We start from the raw sequence: 18,994 nt of genomic DNA on the forward strand, positions 1-18,994 counted from the left end.
AGCTTACAATCAGTACACACCACTGCTAACAATTTAAACCATCATAGCCCACATGAAACACACAACAGCCTTATTAAAAGTGAAATAAACTAAAATATCCATCTATCTCTTTCTGTTTAAGTAATTAAATTTGCCGTGAAAGCTTAATATTCTCCCAGCTCTGTTTCTCTACTCTGCTTTACTAAGAATAATTAGGTTCAATTAAATTTAGAATTCTTGTATTTCTTGCAATTCAGATTTATATACAGATAATGTACAAGGTTTAATGGTTTGTGGAACAGAATGAATACGACGCTATCTGATTACAGGGCGCTGAGGGTTCAGGTTGCAAATGTTCATTAAATCTCTCCGCTTTTAGAACAGAGATATAAGCGCTGATAGGAACACTATGTTTAGAACTGTAAACCTAGAGAACTGAGTTGAACCCGAACTAAGAGCACTTGCTGTAATAGTTATATCCACTGATTTATCCATCCTCCGAGGATGATAGATGAGGTTCTCATCCTTAAAGTATGTATCCTCGGCGGTTTGATGGAAGGAACGGGTATGAATATAGTTCTCCTCTTCTCCGGGTACCCTGGAGTCCCAGTATTTACTCCAGAATGCTGCTGGAGTAGGGATCTGTCGGGGTTTGGGAGTTGGAGAGGTTTCCTCCGTTTTTCTATTCTCCGCAACCCTAAAGATCATTTTCATATTATGAGAGGCACACCAGCCTCCGACCCTTCGATGAATATCCTTGGTATTGGAGGTAGAGATGAAGTAGTAATCCCTGCCTGGCCTGAACTCCAGCCCTCCTGGGGTGGGGGTGAAGCTCCTGAACGTAATGGTGAAGTACATAAAGGTTTGCGGCTGATTACACACAGCAACTATCCTAGGTCTAGGACTCGTGACACGACATGAGTCAAATTCATCCTTCTCCACACTGTAGATGATATGCTGCTCTGTGACCGGTGTGCCCGGTTTGTACACCGGGCAGATGAGGTTAACCTGGTCATATTCGGTTGGTAGGTTTCCCTCGTTGACTAGTACAGTTCTAGGTACAGGGGAATCTCCTGCTGTTGTTATATTCCAGTAAATATTTCTAACTTTACTTCCTTTAGCTCCACAGAGTGTGAGAGCTAGTAATATCACAGGGAGCATACTGTGTGTAGGTCTACTCTACGCGATGGTCAAAACAAGACTGAAGAAGGAATGCGGGAGAGGGTGCCTGCTATTCCCACCCCCNCCCAGACTTGTACAGTCTTGTACTTTTCAAGATACTTAAAATCCTATCTTTACGATAATTTTCAAATTTCAACTTAATTTCTATTTGATTATCTTATTTTCTATTTTAAAAATACACACAAATTCAGTTTTATAAAATAAATCTAAGAAAAATAAATCTAAGAAAAAGAAATCTAAAATTAAAACGGAAAATATTTCATCCCAATTCTGTTTCTGTTCTAAAATGTTATTTTTTATCTAATCATGCGGCCTGGTTGGGATGGGTTACCGCTAATCTAACTCTGCGCCCGTGTTTAGATTGGGTTTTGTGAGAGCCCCCGACAATCTGACCCTCTGGGGTCCAACCCACTTCAGGACCAAGAAATATTTTGCCAAAAAGTCAAAATTGGATCCTTCAGAACCCCCGGGGTTCAACTTGAGAACATTAAGGACAGCGACACATCTCGGAACTGACCAGGGGAGGGGGGTAAAAGGAAATTAAGAAGAGGAGGGGGGGGGAGGTAGCAAGAAACTGATAGTTTTCACTAAAAATATGGTTAAAATTCAACTAAAAGTTTATTAATAATATGGAATATGCTGTAAAAAAAAGCATAAAAACAATAGACAATTAAAGACACGATTTTGAATAAATAGAATACTTACTTGAATCAAGAAATTAAGAAATAGATAAGTATAAGCATCTATACATCAGAACTTATTAAACTTTAAAATTAAATTACATACAGTAAGCACCAGAAAACTGTGGAATAGGAAAACAATATTAAAGCAAAAAATTAGCTGTATTTGTTGATGCTGTAACATAGCAAATGTTTTACTAGTTACTTATTAAATAATTCATTAGATATTTTATTTAGCAAAATGAGTCTGTTTACACTGCACAATTACCATGGTTCATGTACATTACTTTAGTCTAAAAGCCGTCTTTTTATTCCAGAGTTTTCTGGTTTTCACTGTAAGTTAAGGTTCGTCATGTTAAATTGACGACGTCTAATCAAACTGATTAATGACAATTTAAGTTTAGAAAAGATTTACTATGAATACTTGCATCACACCCAGGGGCGTATGCAGGAAAGGGGGCTATGGGTGCTTTGATCCTGCATGTACAAGAGTAAACTAAGATTAAGCCCCCCCACCCTGACAAATTCATGTATACGCCCCTGATCAATCTTTCAATATGTACCTCAAAAAGATATTTGTAAAAGATAAAGATTTACTCTAACTATTCAATAAAATGCTTAATGAAGCTTAGCTTTAATTAAACCTCAGACTTAATTCAGTTCTTCAATATCATTCCTCAACACGGAATATCTTTAGGTTGAAAACTCAATCTCAATGCTAATTCTTTCAGCACAGGATTTATTTACAGGGGTATCTTTCAATCTTCATTCCAACCCTTTAATCCTAAACATAGATTCTTAGGTCACTTAACCCTTCCCTAAACCGATCCCACTCACTCCCTATTCCAACCTTATATAACCTCAATCCTTTTTTCTTTTTTCTCTACACCCCTTTTCCTACACTTTTACCCACTTTGGCCCCTTTCTCGTTGCTCATCTCCTTTTTTAATTCTTTCATTCACCCTTTTCCTTCTCTTTTACCCCCTTTCTTCCCCTTTTTCCTCTTTTACCCCCTTTCTTCCCCATTTTTTCCTCTCTGTCCCCCTTTCTTCCCCGTTTCTTCCTCTTTTAACCCCTTTCTTCCCCTTTTCTTCCACTTTTTTCTTCCTCTTTTACCCTTTTTACTTCCCTTTTATCCCTCCCCGTTATTATTTTCTTGAGTTTGCTATTAACTGATATTACAGTGAACCCATAAAGTGCCCTGGTAGCCTATAAACCCTGTTTTCTGCTTGTATAAAACGGTTTTGCAGTTGTGTCCGTCTGCATATTTTATCTTGTCCAATGTGCACACAGACATAGTCCAGTCTATTATAGTTTGCAGTTGTGTCCGCCTGCATATTTTATCTTGTCCAATGTGAACACAAACATAGTCCAGTCTTTAATTTGAAGTTGTGTCCGTCTAATATACACACAGACATAGTCCAGTCTAAAGTTTGCAGTTGTGTCTGTCTGTGTGTATTTTATCTTGTCCTGTATAGTAACAGACATATTCTAGTCTATTGTTTGCGGTTGTGTCCGTCTCATTTGCACTCAGACATAATCCAGTCTATAGTTCGCAGTTGTGTCTGTCTGCATATTTTATCTTGTCCAATGTGCACACAGACATAGTCCAGTCTATAGTTTGCAGTTGTGTCAGTCTGCATATTTCATTTAGTCTAATGTGCACAAAGACATAGTCCAGTTTATAGTTTAAAACCAAACAGCCTGTATTTATAGATAAAAATGGCAAAACTCAATTTAAAAAAAAACCAGAATTAAGCGACAGGATTTGCGTTGCATGCCTTAGCCCTCATACATTTTTTGAAAATGTTGTCAAAGCGTTATACAGTTTACAAACATCACAACGTTATTCCAGGTTTAAACTGTTTTCAAATGAATCAACTGTTCTTAAAAAGATAAACCGTTATAAATCTAAATTTTTTCTTTGGTTAAAGCTAGTATCAAAGGTTTAACCTGTTATCAAAGCGTTATTCTTGTATCAAAGATGTAAAGGTTTAAAACATTGCAAAAGATTAAGTTGCTATTAAAGGTCTAAACCGGTAAGAAAAGTTTAAAACAGTATCAAAGGTTTAAACTTATATTAAAGGTTTAAACCGCTGTCAAAGGTTTAAGCTTTTATCAAAGGTTTAAGCTTTTATCAAAGGTTTAAACTTGAATCAAAGGTTTAGATCATTGTCAAAGGTTTAAACCATTGTCACATTGTAAGTGAAAATAAAAGCATTATCAAGGTTTAAATTACTATCAATTGTTTCAACAGAATTAACGCAAAGTTTTTAATAGGTATCAAAGGATTAAATGATTATTATTTGTCAACGGGTGAAACTATTAACAAAAGTCTGAAAGGGTGGAACCTACATCAAAGGTTGAAATTATTTTTAAAGTTTTTAAACGTCAAAATCACAACCCCGTCCCATAGGCCATAAGAAATGATGTCTTTAAACAAACTCAACTCAGTTATTTAATTGAATAATTGAACTAACCATTAATGAATGTGGTCTGAAACCATCAAACCTAATGGTTTGCTAAATTCCTCTATATATTCTCAGCCTGATACTACAGATAAACACGATAAACTAGATAATGCAAAATTATCCTAAATCTTTTTTTAAACATGTTATCTCGTTTTTGGTCAAAGCCCTGATTATGTCTTGTTTAAAGAAAGGAAAAGGGGATGGGTAGGGGGGATATAAAAATCATGTTTTTCTTTAAAAAGCTAAAACTGAAATATTGTAAGAATTACATAAAGAGAAAGAAAAGAGGAAGATAAATCGGTAAATATAAAAAATGTGGATGGAATGGTGATTCCCATAAAACTGTGTAATAGAAATACGACTATCACACTGAAGCTAAGATTTAAAAAAGTCCAATGAACATGGAACACATTTCTTGTTCTAAACAGCGTACTCTGTATACACAACATAACCTTTTTATATGCCTATTCTTAACTATACTATTAGAAAACTAATTTGATGCAACATAAATAACATATAACATCGCTCAAATGTCGTATTCCAGTTCCACATTTATAAAATCCCACGGGATTTCAGGAATGGATCAATCTTAAAAATTCTCTAAACTATTTCTTTATCTTCTCCATTTCTGTTTCAGATGCAAATACAGCTATCACGCATTCCTTAATGTCTTTGACCTGACTTTTATACTGACCATTCTATCTAGAACATTCTGCTATTTAGATTCTATTATTTAGTATCTATTATCTAGTATCTAGAATCTATAGTTTAGCATCTAGAATCTAGAATCTAGTATCTAGTATCTAGTATCTATAATCTAGTATGTCTAGTAACTAGTATTTAGTATCTAGTCTCTAGAGTTTAGCATCTAGAATCTAGTATCTAGTATTTAGTAACTAGTAGCTAGTATCTACTATTTAGAGTACAGAATCTAGAATTTAGTATCTAGAATCAAGTATATAGTATCTAGTATCTAGAATCTAGTATATAGTATCTAGTTTCTTTTATCTAGCATCTAGTATCTAGTATCTAGTATCTAGTATCTAGCATCTAGTATATAGTATCTAGTTTCTAGTATCTATTATCTAGTGTATAGTATCTATAGAATCTAGTATCTAGTATCTATTTAGTATCTGGTATCTAGTATCTAGTATTTAGTATCTAGAGTTTTGTATTTAGAGTTTTGTATCCAGAGTTAAGTATCTACAGTTTAGTTATAGTATCTAGCATCTTATATCTCTCTATCTAGTATTCAGCATTCAGCATACAGTATCCAGTATCTAGTATCTAGTATATCGTATATCTAATACTAGTATTTAGTATCCACTATCAAAAGTTATAAAAGTTGTACATTTATTTTTTTATTTGATTAATTAAAAATTTTAATTATTTTGTTCATTTAGAAGCTAAGAGCATGCAGGGGACCCTCCCCCCCTCATTAAATTACAATTCTGACTCTTCCTGCCTTCTAAGTTAACCCTGCGGGGGCTGATCATTCCTAAATCCTCCCAGCCCCCCTCCCGCCTCCCCCATTTGATTCCTTAATATCCAAACGATACCGCCTCTTTACTAATTAAAATTCATTCAACCCTCGGCCCCGTCCCATCCCCTTTAAATATTTTTTAACCCCTCCTATTCGACACTTCTTGCTGCAGGGGGCCATTGCCCCTCTACCCTTAAATCCCCCACTGGGATCTGAATTGAAGGGGGGGGGGCGCTCTCCAGATGTTGATTACACAATTATAATGAAACTGATCGACAAGCAGAAAACAATGAGTTTTAGATTGGAAAAAAAAATATTTTTAAAATCAAATGAATCAGGGTTGATTGCGTCATCCGGTTTTTTTTGTCGGCTAATTAAATGTCTCTTTAATTTTTAATTTTGTCATTTAAAATCTCTGAGAAGAAAATGCTGCAGATTTAACACTTTTGTAGAAACAATTTGTATGACCACTAAAATGTCCACAAAAACTTAATTACTTTTACACAATCCTTAACGAGAAAAAAGTTTTCTCTGAACAAGTTTATTTGTTTCGAAACATGTGTCAATTGATTAGATGTTAGAGTCAGATATTCCTTGGTCAACATAATCAGTCATGCCTGGTCACTTTCGCCCAACAGCCGCGGATTTTTAAAAAAAAATTATCTAATTTCTGATTTCATTCTTAAGCTACTTCCTAAACGCTGATTTTGAGTCTACTTAATTTTTGATAAGTAGATGATTTCACGCGGATTTAACAGTTCGGTCCTCAACCCGGCAATTTTACCTATCAAACATTAATTCATAAATTTTTAGCTTTTTTGTCGATCGATGAATATACTTAGACAAGACGTTTAAGAATATTCCGTTGAATTGTAGACCAAAACACGATTGAATTGAATTAGAAGAAACCGAACCTATCTTTGTGGGTTCTGGTTAGTCCAGGGGGATTTCTAGCAACGATGAATTTTTAATAGAGTTACATGGCACGTGCAGCCGTAGTACATTTGAATTTCCGAGCCGGGTCAACCTTTCCAGTCCCAGTTTGTACTGTACCTAGCTCTATGGACAGGACTAGCCGGTGCAACAAGATTGACGCGGTCAGACTTTATGCTTCATATATAGGTTGAATTTACTTTTACTAAAGGGGCAGAGGTGCGTGATGGTCGATTCTCAACGGTACCTTAACTTTGACTGGGTAATAATACAGTCCTTTTCCTATCTTAAAAAAAGAGATCAATTTTGTAACGTTTCTTCCCTGTCCCTGGTGCACAAATTTACAAGAAAAACCGCAATTGAAATATATAAATTTTCAGATAAAAACGATGATATATCTATCATTATTGCTTGGAGAAAGTGAACTGTTGTGAATCAATCATGGAACTTTTTACTTTAAATAATTTGGATTTAGCTGATAGTTTTTAAGACTGATATGATTAGTGATTAAAACGTTTTCTGACTGCTGATGCTGATATTTCTGATGGGCGCATCAAGAAAGCTGGCACGCGCTTTCTTCTCCAATCTGAGCGCGACCAATCCATTTATTTTGTTATGTGTTGAGTATAAACAAAATACCGAGGCCTATTGTTTCCAAATTCTAATTGAATATTTCTCTTTAACTAAACCTCAGCAGATTTAGTCCCAGGCTTCTTCAGAGAGATCAATGGATGAATGGGTTATGTGGGGGACAGGATGGGGTATTATAATAGAGAAGGGATGGGGGTGGGGGTAGTATTTACATATTACCAAAACCATGAAATTACTGCTGAATTTATTTGGTGAAAACAATTGAAACTTTTATTTTTCGGAGACTTTGACGATTTATGGAGAGGTATCGTAAACTTTACCCTGTCAATTAAACGTACTAAAGAGAGCCAGTAAGAATGAGGGCAGACAAAGAATGAATATAAAAGATTTGAAGAGCAGAGGAAAAAGTTAAACATGACAAGCTGATGACAGGGTGAACTTTGATTTAACTTTAAATAGAAAAACAACAAAAACTTGTCCGTCTTATACGTTGTTTGTCCGCCTTATACGTTGTTGGTCTACCTTTGATGTTTACTTTCCGGCTTGTTTGTTGTCTGTCCGCCTTGCATCTAACTTTCCGTTCTGCAAGTACTGTCCGCCTTGCATGTTAACTTTCCGCCTTGTTTATTGTCTGTCCGCCTTGCATGTTAGTTTTTCGCCTTGCATGTTGTCTGTCCGCCTTGCATGTTAAATTTCCGCCTTGCATGTAGCTTTCGTCCTGCATGTTGTCTGTCCACTTTGTATTTTGTTTGTCCGCCAATCATATTGTCTTTCCGCCTTCCTTCATATCCACCTTGAAGAAATTAGCACTCTAAACAACTGGGAAGTATTTGAGAAATCGTTTTTTGATAAATGTTAAAAAATAAATCACTTTTTACGCTTCTGAATTTGCAATCGTTATTATTTTTTTCTAAAGAATAAAAAACAACTGAAAGCCATTTTAAGATTTTTTTATCTGTTCTCCTGTCTTACGATTAATTGACACATTTCTCAAAACTTTGCGGTTTTTAACAAACACTTTTCCATTGATAAATTAATGACATCCAAACTTTTTGTCCCAGTTTTAAATTAATTTATTTTGAGTTTGAGTTCTTTAAAAAGAAAAAGAATCCAAATCGACAAAACTTCTTCACGATTTAATATTCCAATAAGGGTTTTACCATCTTAGTTTACATTAATATTTAAATTGATAAATTTTGAAATAAATTTTTATAAAATGTGTTAAGCCCTGTAAAATATTTTGATGCTAAAACAAAGAAATCTTCTTATCTTTTACCCTCGTCTCCATTATATACCTTGAAAGCATGTAGCCAAAGGAGGCAAGAACAGGATTCTAGACCTCAAAATTCAGTTGAGAACTCGGTTTAGTTTAAACAGTATACAGTTTAGAACATAAGTAAGTTTAAACATAATACAGTTTAGAACATAAGTAAGTTTAAACAGTGTGCAGTTTAGAACATAAGTAAGCTTAAACATAATACAGTTTAAAACATGAGTTAATTTAAACAGTATACAGTTTAGAACATAAGTAAGTTTAAACATGTTTAGAACATAAGTAAGTTTAAACATAATACAGTCTAGAACATAAGTAAGTTTAAACATAATACCATACAGTTTAGAACATAAGTAAGTTTAAACATAATACAGTTTAGAACATAAGTAAGTTTACACATAATACAGTTTAGAACATAAGTAAGTTTAAACAGTATACAGTTTAGAACATAAGTAAGCTTAAACATAATACAGTTTAGAACATGAGTTAATTTAAACAGTATACAGTTTAGAACGTAAGTAAGTTTAATACCATACAGTTTAGAACATAAGTAAGCTTAAACATAATACAGTTTAGAACATCAGTTAGTTTAAACAAGATACAGTTTAGAACATAAGTTAGTTTAACATTATACAGCTTAGAACATGAGTTATTTTAGACGTAATGCAGTTTAAAACATGAGTTATAGTTTAAACATTATACAGCTTAAAACATGAGTTAGCTTAAAGATGATACAGTTTAGAACATACGCTAGTTTAAACATAATGCAGTTTAGAACCTGAGTTAATTTAAACAGTATACAGTTTAAAACATAAGTAAGTTTAAACATAATACAGTTTAGAACATAAGTAAGTTTAAACATAATACAGTTTAGAACAACAGTTAATTTAAACAGTATACAGTTTAGAACATAAGTAAGTTTAAACATAATACAGTTTAGAACATAAGTAAGTCTAAACATAATACAGTTTAGAACATGAGTTGTTTAGACATTTTACAGTTTAGGACATGAGTTATAGTTTAAACATTAAACAGCTTAGAACATGAGGTAGCTTAAACATACAGTTTAGAACATATACGCTAGTTTAAACATAATAAAGTTTAAACGTAATATAGTTTATAATAAAAGTTAGTTTAAACATTATTCAGTTTTGAACATAAGTTGGTTTAAACATAATACAGTCTAGAACATGAGTTAGTTTAAACATAATACAGTTTAGAATATGAGTTAGTTCAAACATAATACAGTCTTGAACATAAGTTAGTTTAGACATTTTACAGTTTAGAACATAGGTTAATTTAAACATAATACAGTTTAGAACACGAGTTAGTTTATTCATTAAACAGTGTATAACATAAGTTAGTTTAAACAACAGACAGTTTAGAACATGAGTCAATTTAAACATAATACAGCTTAGAACATGAGTTATTTTAATCATTATACAATTTAGAACATGAGTTATTTCAAACATAATGCAGTTTAGGACATAAGTTAAATTAGGTCGATACAGTTTAGGTTCAAGTTATCTTTCACATAATAGTTTGTTAACAAGTCACTTTTATTGAAAAGAGAAATCTCTGTGATTATACTATTACAGGTTAGGTTAGGATAGATAGATAGTCAACGAAGTTTATAAGAAAATAAGAAAAAACTAAAATTTCTGTAGATTTCCTAACTGTTGGGAGATTTAAAATCTAGTTAGTTACCCCAACTGCTTTAGAATTTCAACACCCAGAGATTAAAGCTTTTTATTCAATTTCTGAACTTATACAACATGTAATATAATTCAATATATTATATAAAAAGAACTGGTGTTTTAGAGGGGCTGTTTAACAAGGAACAATGTATGTAAGAACCACTATTCAACAGAAAGTTAAGATTAAAAATGTTTCAGATTTAATTTTTCAATTAAACATTAAAGGGACTGTCGTTGAAAAATGTTTAAAGGGTTTAATGTTGTAAACGGACATTAAACTCTTCAAATCAAAAACAGATAGATTTAAGGGTTTGTTACCGAAATTTCAAGTGACCCTCAATTCACAGATGGCAATGTCCGACTCAAAACAGTACCTTTCTAAGTTTTGTTTGATCAAGTATCTATTAGATATCTCTACAAAAGTGACTTGCGCATTTTTACTGCAGGAAAACATATAGAAATTATAGAAATTACCGTAAATAAACACTTTTAAACCTAGAAAAACGACAATATCTTTTACTTCATTGATCCGGAAAAGGTTTCAAGGATACCGTTGTGAATCCGATCTTGCCATCTTTGCATGAAGGCCGGAGGATCACTTGAAATTAAGCTTCCAATCCCTTTGACATCACGTTGTCTTTCTGTCTCTATTAATTTAGACTATTTCATCAAACCCCTACAACCTACTGCCCCTAAGTCCCAAAGAGATTAAAAATGTAGCTAAAGAGGCATAATTCTTGTATCGCTCTCGGCATTTTTCTCAGCTAATTTAATTCTCAGAACATTTAGTTTTTAAAAACCTTTAAACATTAAAAAATGTTCCCCAAGAGCCAAGGAAAATGTGCCCATCATATTTTTTTCTCATTTGACCATTTGTGTTCTTGGAAATATGTTTAAATTGCAGTTTGTTTCGTGGGAATAGGTCAATGGTTGAGACTATATGGTTAGAAGGGGGGTATTTACTAAATTATACGAGGCGCATGAAACCTCAGATCTCACGTCCTATCTCTCCCTGGTTCAAGGTATACCCGGAGTATAGAACCTCTCATCATCCATTCTTATACTGTCAGTTAACATAGTATTCAACCTAATCAAACCAGTCACACTTTACATCCACATTCTAGACCCACGTCCCACAATCTAAAATCCATTTAAACCATTTTATACTAAAACTTTGCGTGTCAAAAGCATGCAGCAACAACATCTCAAGCCTAATTTTTTATTTCCGTAAATATTGAATGCTACACTTGTTTGCTTTTTATATGTAATTTTAAATTAATATTATTTTTCTAATTTGATTTTTGAGATGATTTTAAACCTTGCAAATGTAAATATAGCAACTATTTCACAAACCATCACTAAAAATGCAAAAAGAGGAATACTTAGAAAAAAGGTGGATTGTTTTTTTTCTCGTTTTTTAAAGGGACTGTTTATGTTATATACAGTGAACCTCTAAGAGTTTCTCTTTCAGAAGATTCGACAAATACTTTGGTTTCCAAAAACGATTTTTAGTTTATTTTGGTTTCCAAACCGATTGTAGGTTTAAGGCCGATCTGCGCTGTATCGGGGCCTGATTACAGGGTAGAGAGATCTCAGCCTGAATATTCTCTAGACCTAGATTATACACAGTTCAGAGTAATCGTTCAACAAACCTTTCAAACCGTGCCGTACCTTTATACAAGGCAGGGATTCAAGGCAGATTCTGGGAATACAGGGGGCTCGGACCAAAAAGGGAATTCTTTTTATTTGATGGGGGGTGGGGGGGTTAATCTGAGAAATATTGCGAGAATCTGAGGATCTGAGGATAACGGGAGAATCTGACAATATTGGCGAGAATCTGGGAATATTGGGAGAATCTGTGAGTATTGAGAGAATCTGAAAATATTTGGAGAATCTGAGAATATTGTGATAATCTGTAAATGTTGGGACAATCTGGGAATATTGGGAGAATCTGAGAATATTGGGGGAATCTGAGAATATTGGGAGAATCTGAGAATATTGGGGGAATCTGAGAATATTGTGGGAATCTGAGAATATTGGGAGAATCTGAGAATATTGGGAGAATCTGAGAATATTGGGAGAATCTGAGAATATTGTGGGAATCTGAGAATATTGGGAGAATTTGAGAATATTGGGGGAATCTGGGAATATTGGGGGAATCTGGGAATATTGGGGGAATCTGAGAATATTGTGAAAATCTGTAAATGTTGGGATAATCTGGGAATATTGGGAGAATTTGAGAATATTGGGGGAATCTGAGAATATTGGGGGAATCTGAGAATATTGTGATAATCTGTAAATGTTGGGATAATCTGAGAATATTGTGATAATCTGTGAATGTTGGGACAATCTGGGAATATTGGGAGAATCTGAGAATATTGTGATAATCTGAGAATGTTGAGACAATCTGAGAATATTGGGAGAATCTGAGAATATTGGGATAATCTGAAGGAAATTGGGAAAATCTAAAGATATTAGGACTGGGAGCATTTAAAGGAGATTTTCTCGATATTGAAACATATATTTTCTGGATATTTGAAACATATATTCAGATATAAAAGCATGATTGAATTATATATTTGCTCAGACAAAGGTTTGATGGGTACTGTTGTGAACCGAATATACCACTCTTTAAATAGAGGCTCGCATTAAATTACGTCTACAGTCCCTTTAAAATGCCTTTATTAGTCTAAAAGTACTAATATTTTGATGTAGTTCTGTGTTGTGTTGTGTTGTGTGTGGGCCCTGTGAAGAATATAAATGATTGCTGAGATATATTTTCTTATTTCTTGTTTTCTTGCTTTCTTGTTTTCTTGTTTTCTTGTTTTCTTGTTTTCTTGTTTTCTTGTTTTCTTGTTTTCTTGTTGTCTTGTTTTCTTGTTTTGGTGTTTTCTTCTCTTCTTATTTACTTGTGTTCTTGTTTTCTTGTTTTCTTGTTTTCTTGTTTTCTTGTTTTTTCTCCTCTTGTTTTCTTGTTTTCTTGTTTTTTTTCTCTTCTTATTTCATTGTTTTCTTGTTTTTTTTTGTTTTTTTGTTTTCTTGTTTTCTTGTTTTCTTGTTTTCTTATTTCTTGTTTTCTTTTTTCTTGTTTTCTTGTTTTCTTGTTTTTTCTTCTTCTTGTTTTCTTGTTTTGGTGTTTTCTTCTCTTCTTATTTTATTGTTTTCTCGTTTTCTTATTTTCTTGTTTTCTTGTTTTGGTGTTTTCTTGTTTTCTTGTTTTGGTGTTTTTTTCTCTTCTTATTTTCTTGTTTTCTTGTTTTATTGTTTTCTTATTTTCTTGTTTTCTTGTTTTCTTGTTTTCTTGTTTTCTTGTTTTCTTATTTTCTTGTTTTATTGTTTTCTTGTTTTCTTATTTCTTGTTTTTTTGTTTTCTTGTTTTGGTGTTTTCTTCTCTTCTTATTTTCTTGTTTTCTTATTTTCTTGTTTGATTGTTTTCTTGTTTTCTTGTTTTCTTATTTTATGTTTTCTTGCTTTCTTGTTTTCTTGTTTTGGTGTTTTCTTGTTTTCTTGTTTTCTTGTTTTCTTGTTTTCTTGTTGTCTTGTTTTCTTGTTTTCTTGTTTTCTTGTTTTGGTGTTTGCTTCTCTTCTTATTTTCTTGTTTTCTTGTTTTCTTGTTTTCTTGTTTTCTTGTTTTCTTGTTTTGGTGTTTTCTTCTATTCTTATTTTCTTGTTATCTTATTTTCTTGTTTTCTTGTTTTCTTGTTTTCTTATTTCTTGTTTTCTTATTTCTTGTTTTCTTGTTCTTGTGTTTTCTTATTTTCTTGTTTTCTAGTTTTATTGTTTTCTTGTTTGTTTTTCTTGTTTTCTTGTTTTCTTTTTTTTCTCTTTTTTATTTTTTTGTTTTCTTGGTTTCTTGTTTTAAAGTTGTGGCTTCCATGTTTTCAAAATTAGGTTATTTTAGTTTTTAACAAACTCGACGATATCTAAAGATTATCTCATTTTATTTTAATTACTGCAGCTTCCAGCTCTTATATTTGATCCTCTCTTCGTTGTAGAACCCAATTCTTTAATAATAAAATCGTTATTTCTGCATAAAATTATTACAAAATATGCATGAAAATTGTGACAACATTTCACTAAAAATGAACTTCAGCTGTATCAAATTTGAGAGATCAACAGACATTAAAGGGACTGCTCTAGCAATTTAAAGTGAACTAGCATTTTAAGAGGGGCATGTTCTCTTTACAAAGGTACCCCTTAAACTTTTATCAGATCAATAATGTTGAAGATATCGTCGTTTTTCTATCTTGAAAAGTGTTTAATTCTGACAATGTTTCTGTAAGCAAAAATCCGGAAGTGAATTTCAAAACAAAGATACTTAATTCATTCTTGAGCAGATAAATTGGTTTGAAGGGTACCGTTGTGAATCGGACTTGCCACTCTATGGTACCGTTGTGAATCGGACTTGCCACTCTATGAATGAATGGTCACATAAAATCACTTTTGCAATCACTTTTAAAATATAGATTTTAATTAGCTTAAACAAACAAAATTCATCGAATTTTTTTCTACGGCAAGACCCATAAAACTGTGGAATAGAAAGACGACTGTTTTAATGAATATAAAACACAGCAGTTGTGCAGTGTGCACAGACCAATTTAGCTAAATCAGTGGATTTTCAAGGCTCTGGTAAATTTGTTTACCTTTTTACAACGTGAAATACATACAAGATTGGTAAAATGTCGTCATGTTATTCTACATTTTTGGGTACCACTGTATCATCATAAGGGTGAAGCAATGACAGCTGTGGAAACTGAAAATCAATCGTCAGCCCTTGGTCTTTGGCTTTACCTTAGAAAAATATTTTGTGTAGTGTGTACCCATGAAAATATTAGATTTAAATCACTGGATTGCTTTTGCCAAATCCTGTTAAAATTTAAAGTCAAATTGTAAATATCGTTGATTTCGACTATTTTCTATACCTTTTATTCGATATTTCTGTAAATTGAAGTTGATATAGATTTCCTCCACGGACTCCCTCTTTCATTTTCAAGAACACTCCTCTTTATACATAATTTGTGAATAAAAGCCCCGAATATTAATTAAGTTCTTTATAACTGACTAAAACTAGTGTACGCGTGATGGTATTTAATAAAACTAGTTTTTACAGTGAGACCCACAAAACTGTGGAATAAGAAGAAGAAATTTCAATAACTTTATGTACACTACATATTTAAATCAATAACTTGAGTCTAACATTCGTCTTACTTTGCTACGGTTTTATGGGCATCCCTGTATTTTTTGTCTGTGGTTCAAAGCCCTGGTAGGTTGTAAGTATGCTATTTCTACTTGAAAAGTACACTCCTAGAACCCACAACATAAAATAACAAAACCTAGTTTCTGAAACCTGAGAGCAAAACTTTTAAATTTTAAACATGCGACTTCAGCACACTTCTTAGATCATTATTTCTTTCAGAGGTCAAGTATCCTTATTAGTGTAAATCATAATACCCCGTAATTTCGAGTTCAGTCGCTAAGCGCTAGATCCCGCTGTCATTGATGTTGAAAGTAGTTGTAGTAGAAACTGTCTGGGTATCAAAATAAGTTTTTTTAAAAGCATACTTTAAATTGGAATTATGAATATCTTTTATTAAAAAAAATCCAATTCCGTTTATTCAAAAAAACGTTATTCAGGTTTTGTACAATTGTATTGATTTAGACCCATGGTTTTGTACAATTCTAATTTAACTCTAGTTTTGTAAAATTGTACTGGTTTAAACCCATGATTTTTTACAATTCTTATTTAACCCTAGTTTTGTACAATTGTACTGGTTTAAACCGATGGTTTTTACAATTCTTATTTAACCCTAGATTAGTACAATTGTATTAAACCCATGTTTTTTTTACAATTCGAATTTCATCCTAGTTTTGTACAATTGTACTGGTATAAACCAATGGTTTTGTTCAATTCTAATTTAACTCTAGTTTTGTAAAATTGTACTAGTTTAAACCCATGGTTTTGTACAATTCTTATTTAACCCTAGTTTTGTACAATTGTACTGGTTTAAACCCATGGTTTTGTACAATTCTTACTAAACCCTAGTTTTGTACAATTGTACTAATTTAAACCCATGCTTTTTTACAATTCTAATTAAACCCTAGTTTTGGACAATTGTACTGGTTTAAACCCATGGTTTTTACAATTCTTTTTAAACCTAGTTTTCAATTGTACTGGTTTAAACCCAGGATTTTTTACAATTCTTATATAACACTAGTCTTGTACAATTGTACTGATTTAAACCCATGGTTTTTTTCAATTCTTATTTAACACTAGTTTTGTACAATTGTACTGGTTTACAACCCAGTTTTGCACAATTACAATACAATTATCTAGTACGGTTCTAGACACAGTTTCTTACAATATTTTACTGTTTTAAACCCAGTTTTGTACAAATATAATGTTTAAACCCAGTTTTGTGCAAATATAATGTTTAAACCCAGTTTTGTACAAAAATTTCATGTTTAAACCCAGTTTTGTAAAAATGTACTGTTTAAGCCCAGTTTTGTTCAAATATACTGTTTAAACACAGTTTTGTACAAATATACTGTTTAAACCCAGTTTTGTACAAATATACTGTTTAAACACAGTTTTGTACAACATTCCAAAAGTTTCCTGTTCAGTTCCCGGCCTCGTAATCATGAACGCATTGAAGATAAATATCTAACATTAATATTATTCTCAATTGATTTCTCAGCAGGAGGCCTATACAGACCTAGACCTAGAGAACTATCTATCTATACAGACCTAGACCTAAAGAACTATCTATCTATACAAACCTAGACCTAGAGAACTATCTATCTATAGAAACCTAAGCCTAGAGAACTATCTATCTATACAGACCTAGACCTAGAGAACTATCTATCTATACAGACCTAGATCTAGAGAACTATCTATCTATACAGACCTAAACCTAGAGAACTATATATCTATACAAACCTAAACCTAGAGAACTATCTATCTATGCAAACCTAAACCTAGAGAACAACCTATCTATACAAACCTAGACCTAGAAAACTATCTATCTGTACAAACCTAGACCTAGAGAACTATCTATCTATACAGACCTAGACCAAGAGAACTATCTATCTATAGAAACCTAAACCTAGAGAACTATCTATATATACAAACCTAAACCTAGAGAACTATCTATCTATACAGACCTAGACCTAGAGAACTATCTATCTATACAAACCTAACCCTAGAGAACTGTCTATCTATACAGATCTAAACCTAGAGAACTATCTATCTGTACAGACCTAGACCTAGAGAACTGTCTATCTGTATATACAAACCTAGACCTAGAGAACTGTCTATCTGTCTATACAAACCTAGACCTAGAGAACTGTCTATCTGTCTATGCAAACCTAGACCTAGAGAACTATCTATCTGTATTCCGGTTTTTTTTCTCTTTGTAGCCATAGAGAATAGAATATATAGAGAGGAATTAAAAGAATCTCTCGGTATGAATTTTTTCAGTCTTTTTCAGCCTGAAAGGGAGTTCAAAGTGTACAAATCATGTAAATAATCTCATTTATATCTGATAAGACAAAGGTTCAAAGGATTTAACCGTTGTTAATCGGACATGTTAATCTTTGTATATAAGAGGGTCACATGGAACTATGTCTACAGTCACTTTAATTAAGATAAATGCGCGTATTGCAATTAATTGTAAATTTGAGTACTAACCACTTTTATGATTACAAATTCCACGGGAAAATTAACTCTTCTCCCCCCATCCCCGGCAATTGTCTCTGTACAGTGTCAATCAGTTTGATTGACACCTAAATGTTTTCAATTATCTATGGAGATCTAAACTCCAGTTTTCTGTTTGAATGTTTACCGCGTCCTAACTAATAATTATACTATTCGCCGACATGGGAAACTTGATAAAAAACAATAATAAATAAAATATAAAGTTAAAATTGGAAATTTGATCTTCGGACGTTTTATCCCACTGCTCCGATTTGATAGACCACCATGAAGGGTTGGGTGGTAGGTTCAGACATCGGAGAAAAAACTTCTCTTGAAACCTGATACCTAGAAATATGAGAGATATATGGAACATATTAGACATACAGACATATAGACACAGGCATATATATATTTATACACTTGTAGTAAGGTACAAAAATATAGACATAGGCAAATATTTATAAACATATTGATTTACAAAGACGTCTATAGACAAAGACATATATTTTTACACATATGGATTCAAACAAAGACACACACGCACAAGGAAAACAAGGACACTGAAAACGATAACAGACAGAAACTCACACCTAACAGACAACGAACAGACAGAAACTCACACCTAACATACAACGGACTGACAGAAACTTACACCTAACAGACAACGAACAGACAGAAACTTACACCTAACAGACAACGAACAGACAGAAACTTACACCTAACAGACAACGAACAGACAGAAACTTACACCTAACAGACAACGAACAGACAGAAACTTACACCTAACAGACAACGAACAGACAGAAACTTACACCTAACAGACAACGAACAGACAGAAACTTACACCTAACAGACAACGAACAGACAGAAACTTACACCTAACAGACAACGAACAGACAGAAACTTACACCTAACAGACAACGAACAGACAGAAACTTACACCTAACAGACAACGAACAGACAGAAACTTACACCTAACAGACAACGAACAGACAGAAACTTACACCTAACA

At 32.9% G+C, this 18,994-nt stretch overlaps 1 protein-coding gene across 1 annotated transcript; it reads right to left on the reverse strand.

Moving 5' to 3' along the window:
- Positions 1-201: 201 nt before the first annotated feature.
- On the reverse strand, positions 202-1,213 carry LOC111712929 (ephrin-B1). The gene has a single exon (XM_023487688.1). The coding sequence runs from the start codon at positions 1,138-1,140 to the stop codon at positions 355-357; it is 786 nt and encodes a 261-aa protein (XP_023343456.1). The 5' UTR covers positions 1,141-1,213; the 3' UTR covers positions 202-354.
- Between the last annotated feature and the right edge of the window lie 17,781 nt (positions 1,214-18,994).

This window comes from Eurytemora carolleeae, unplaced genomic scaffold, assembly GCF_000591075.1.
Source record: "Eurytemora carolleeae unplaced genomic scaffold, Eaff_2.0 scaffold669, whole genome shotgun sequence".
Lineage (NCBI taxonomy): Eukaryota > Metazoa > Arthropoda > Copepoda > Calanoida > Temoridae > Eurytemora > Eurytemora carolleeae.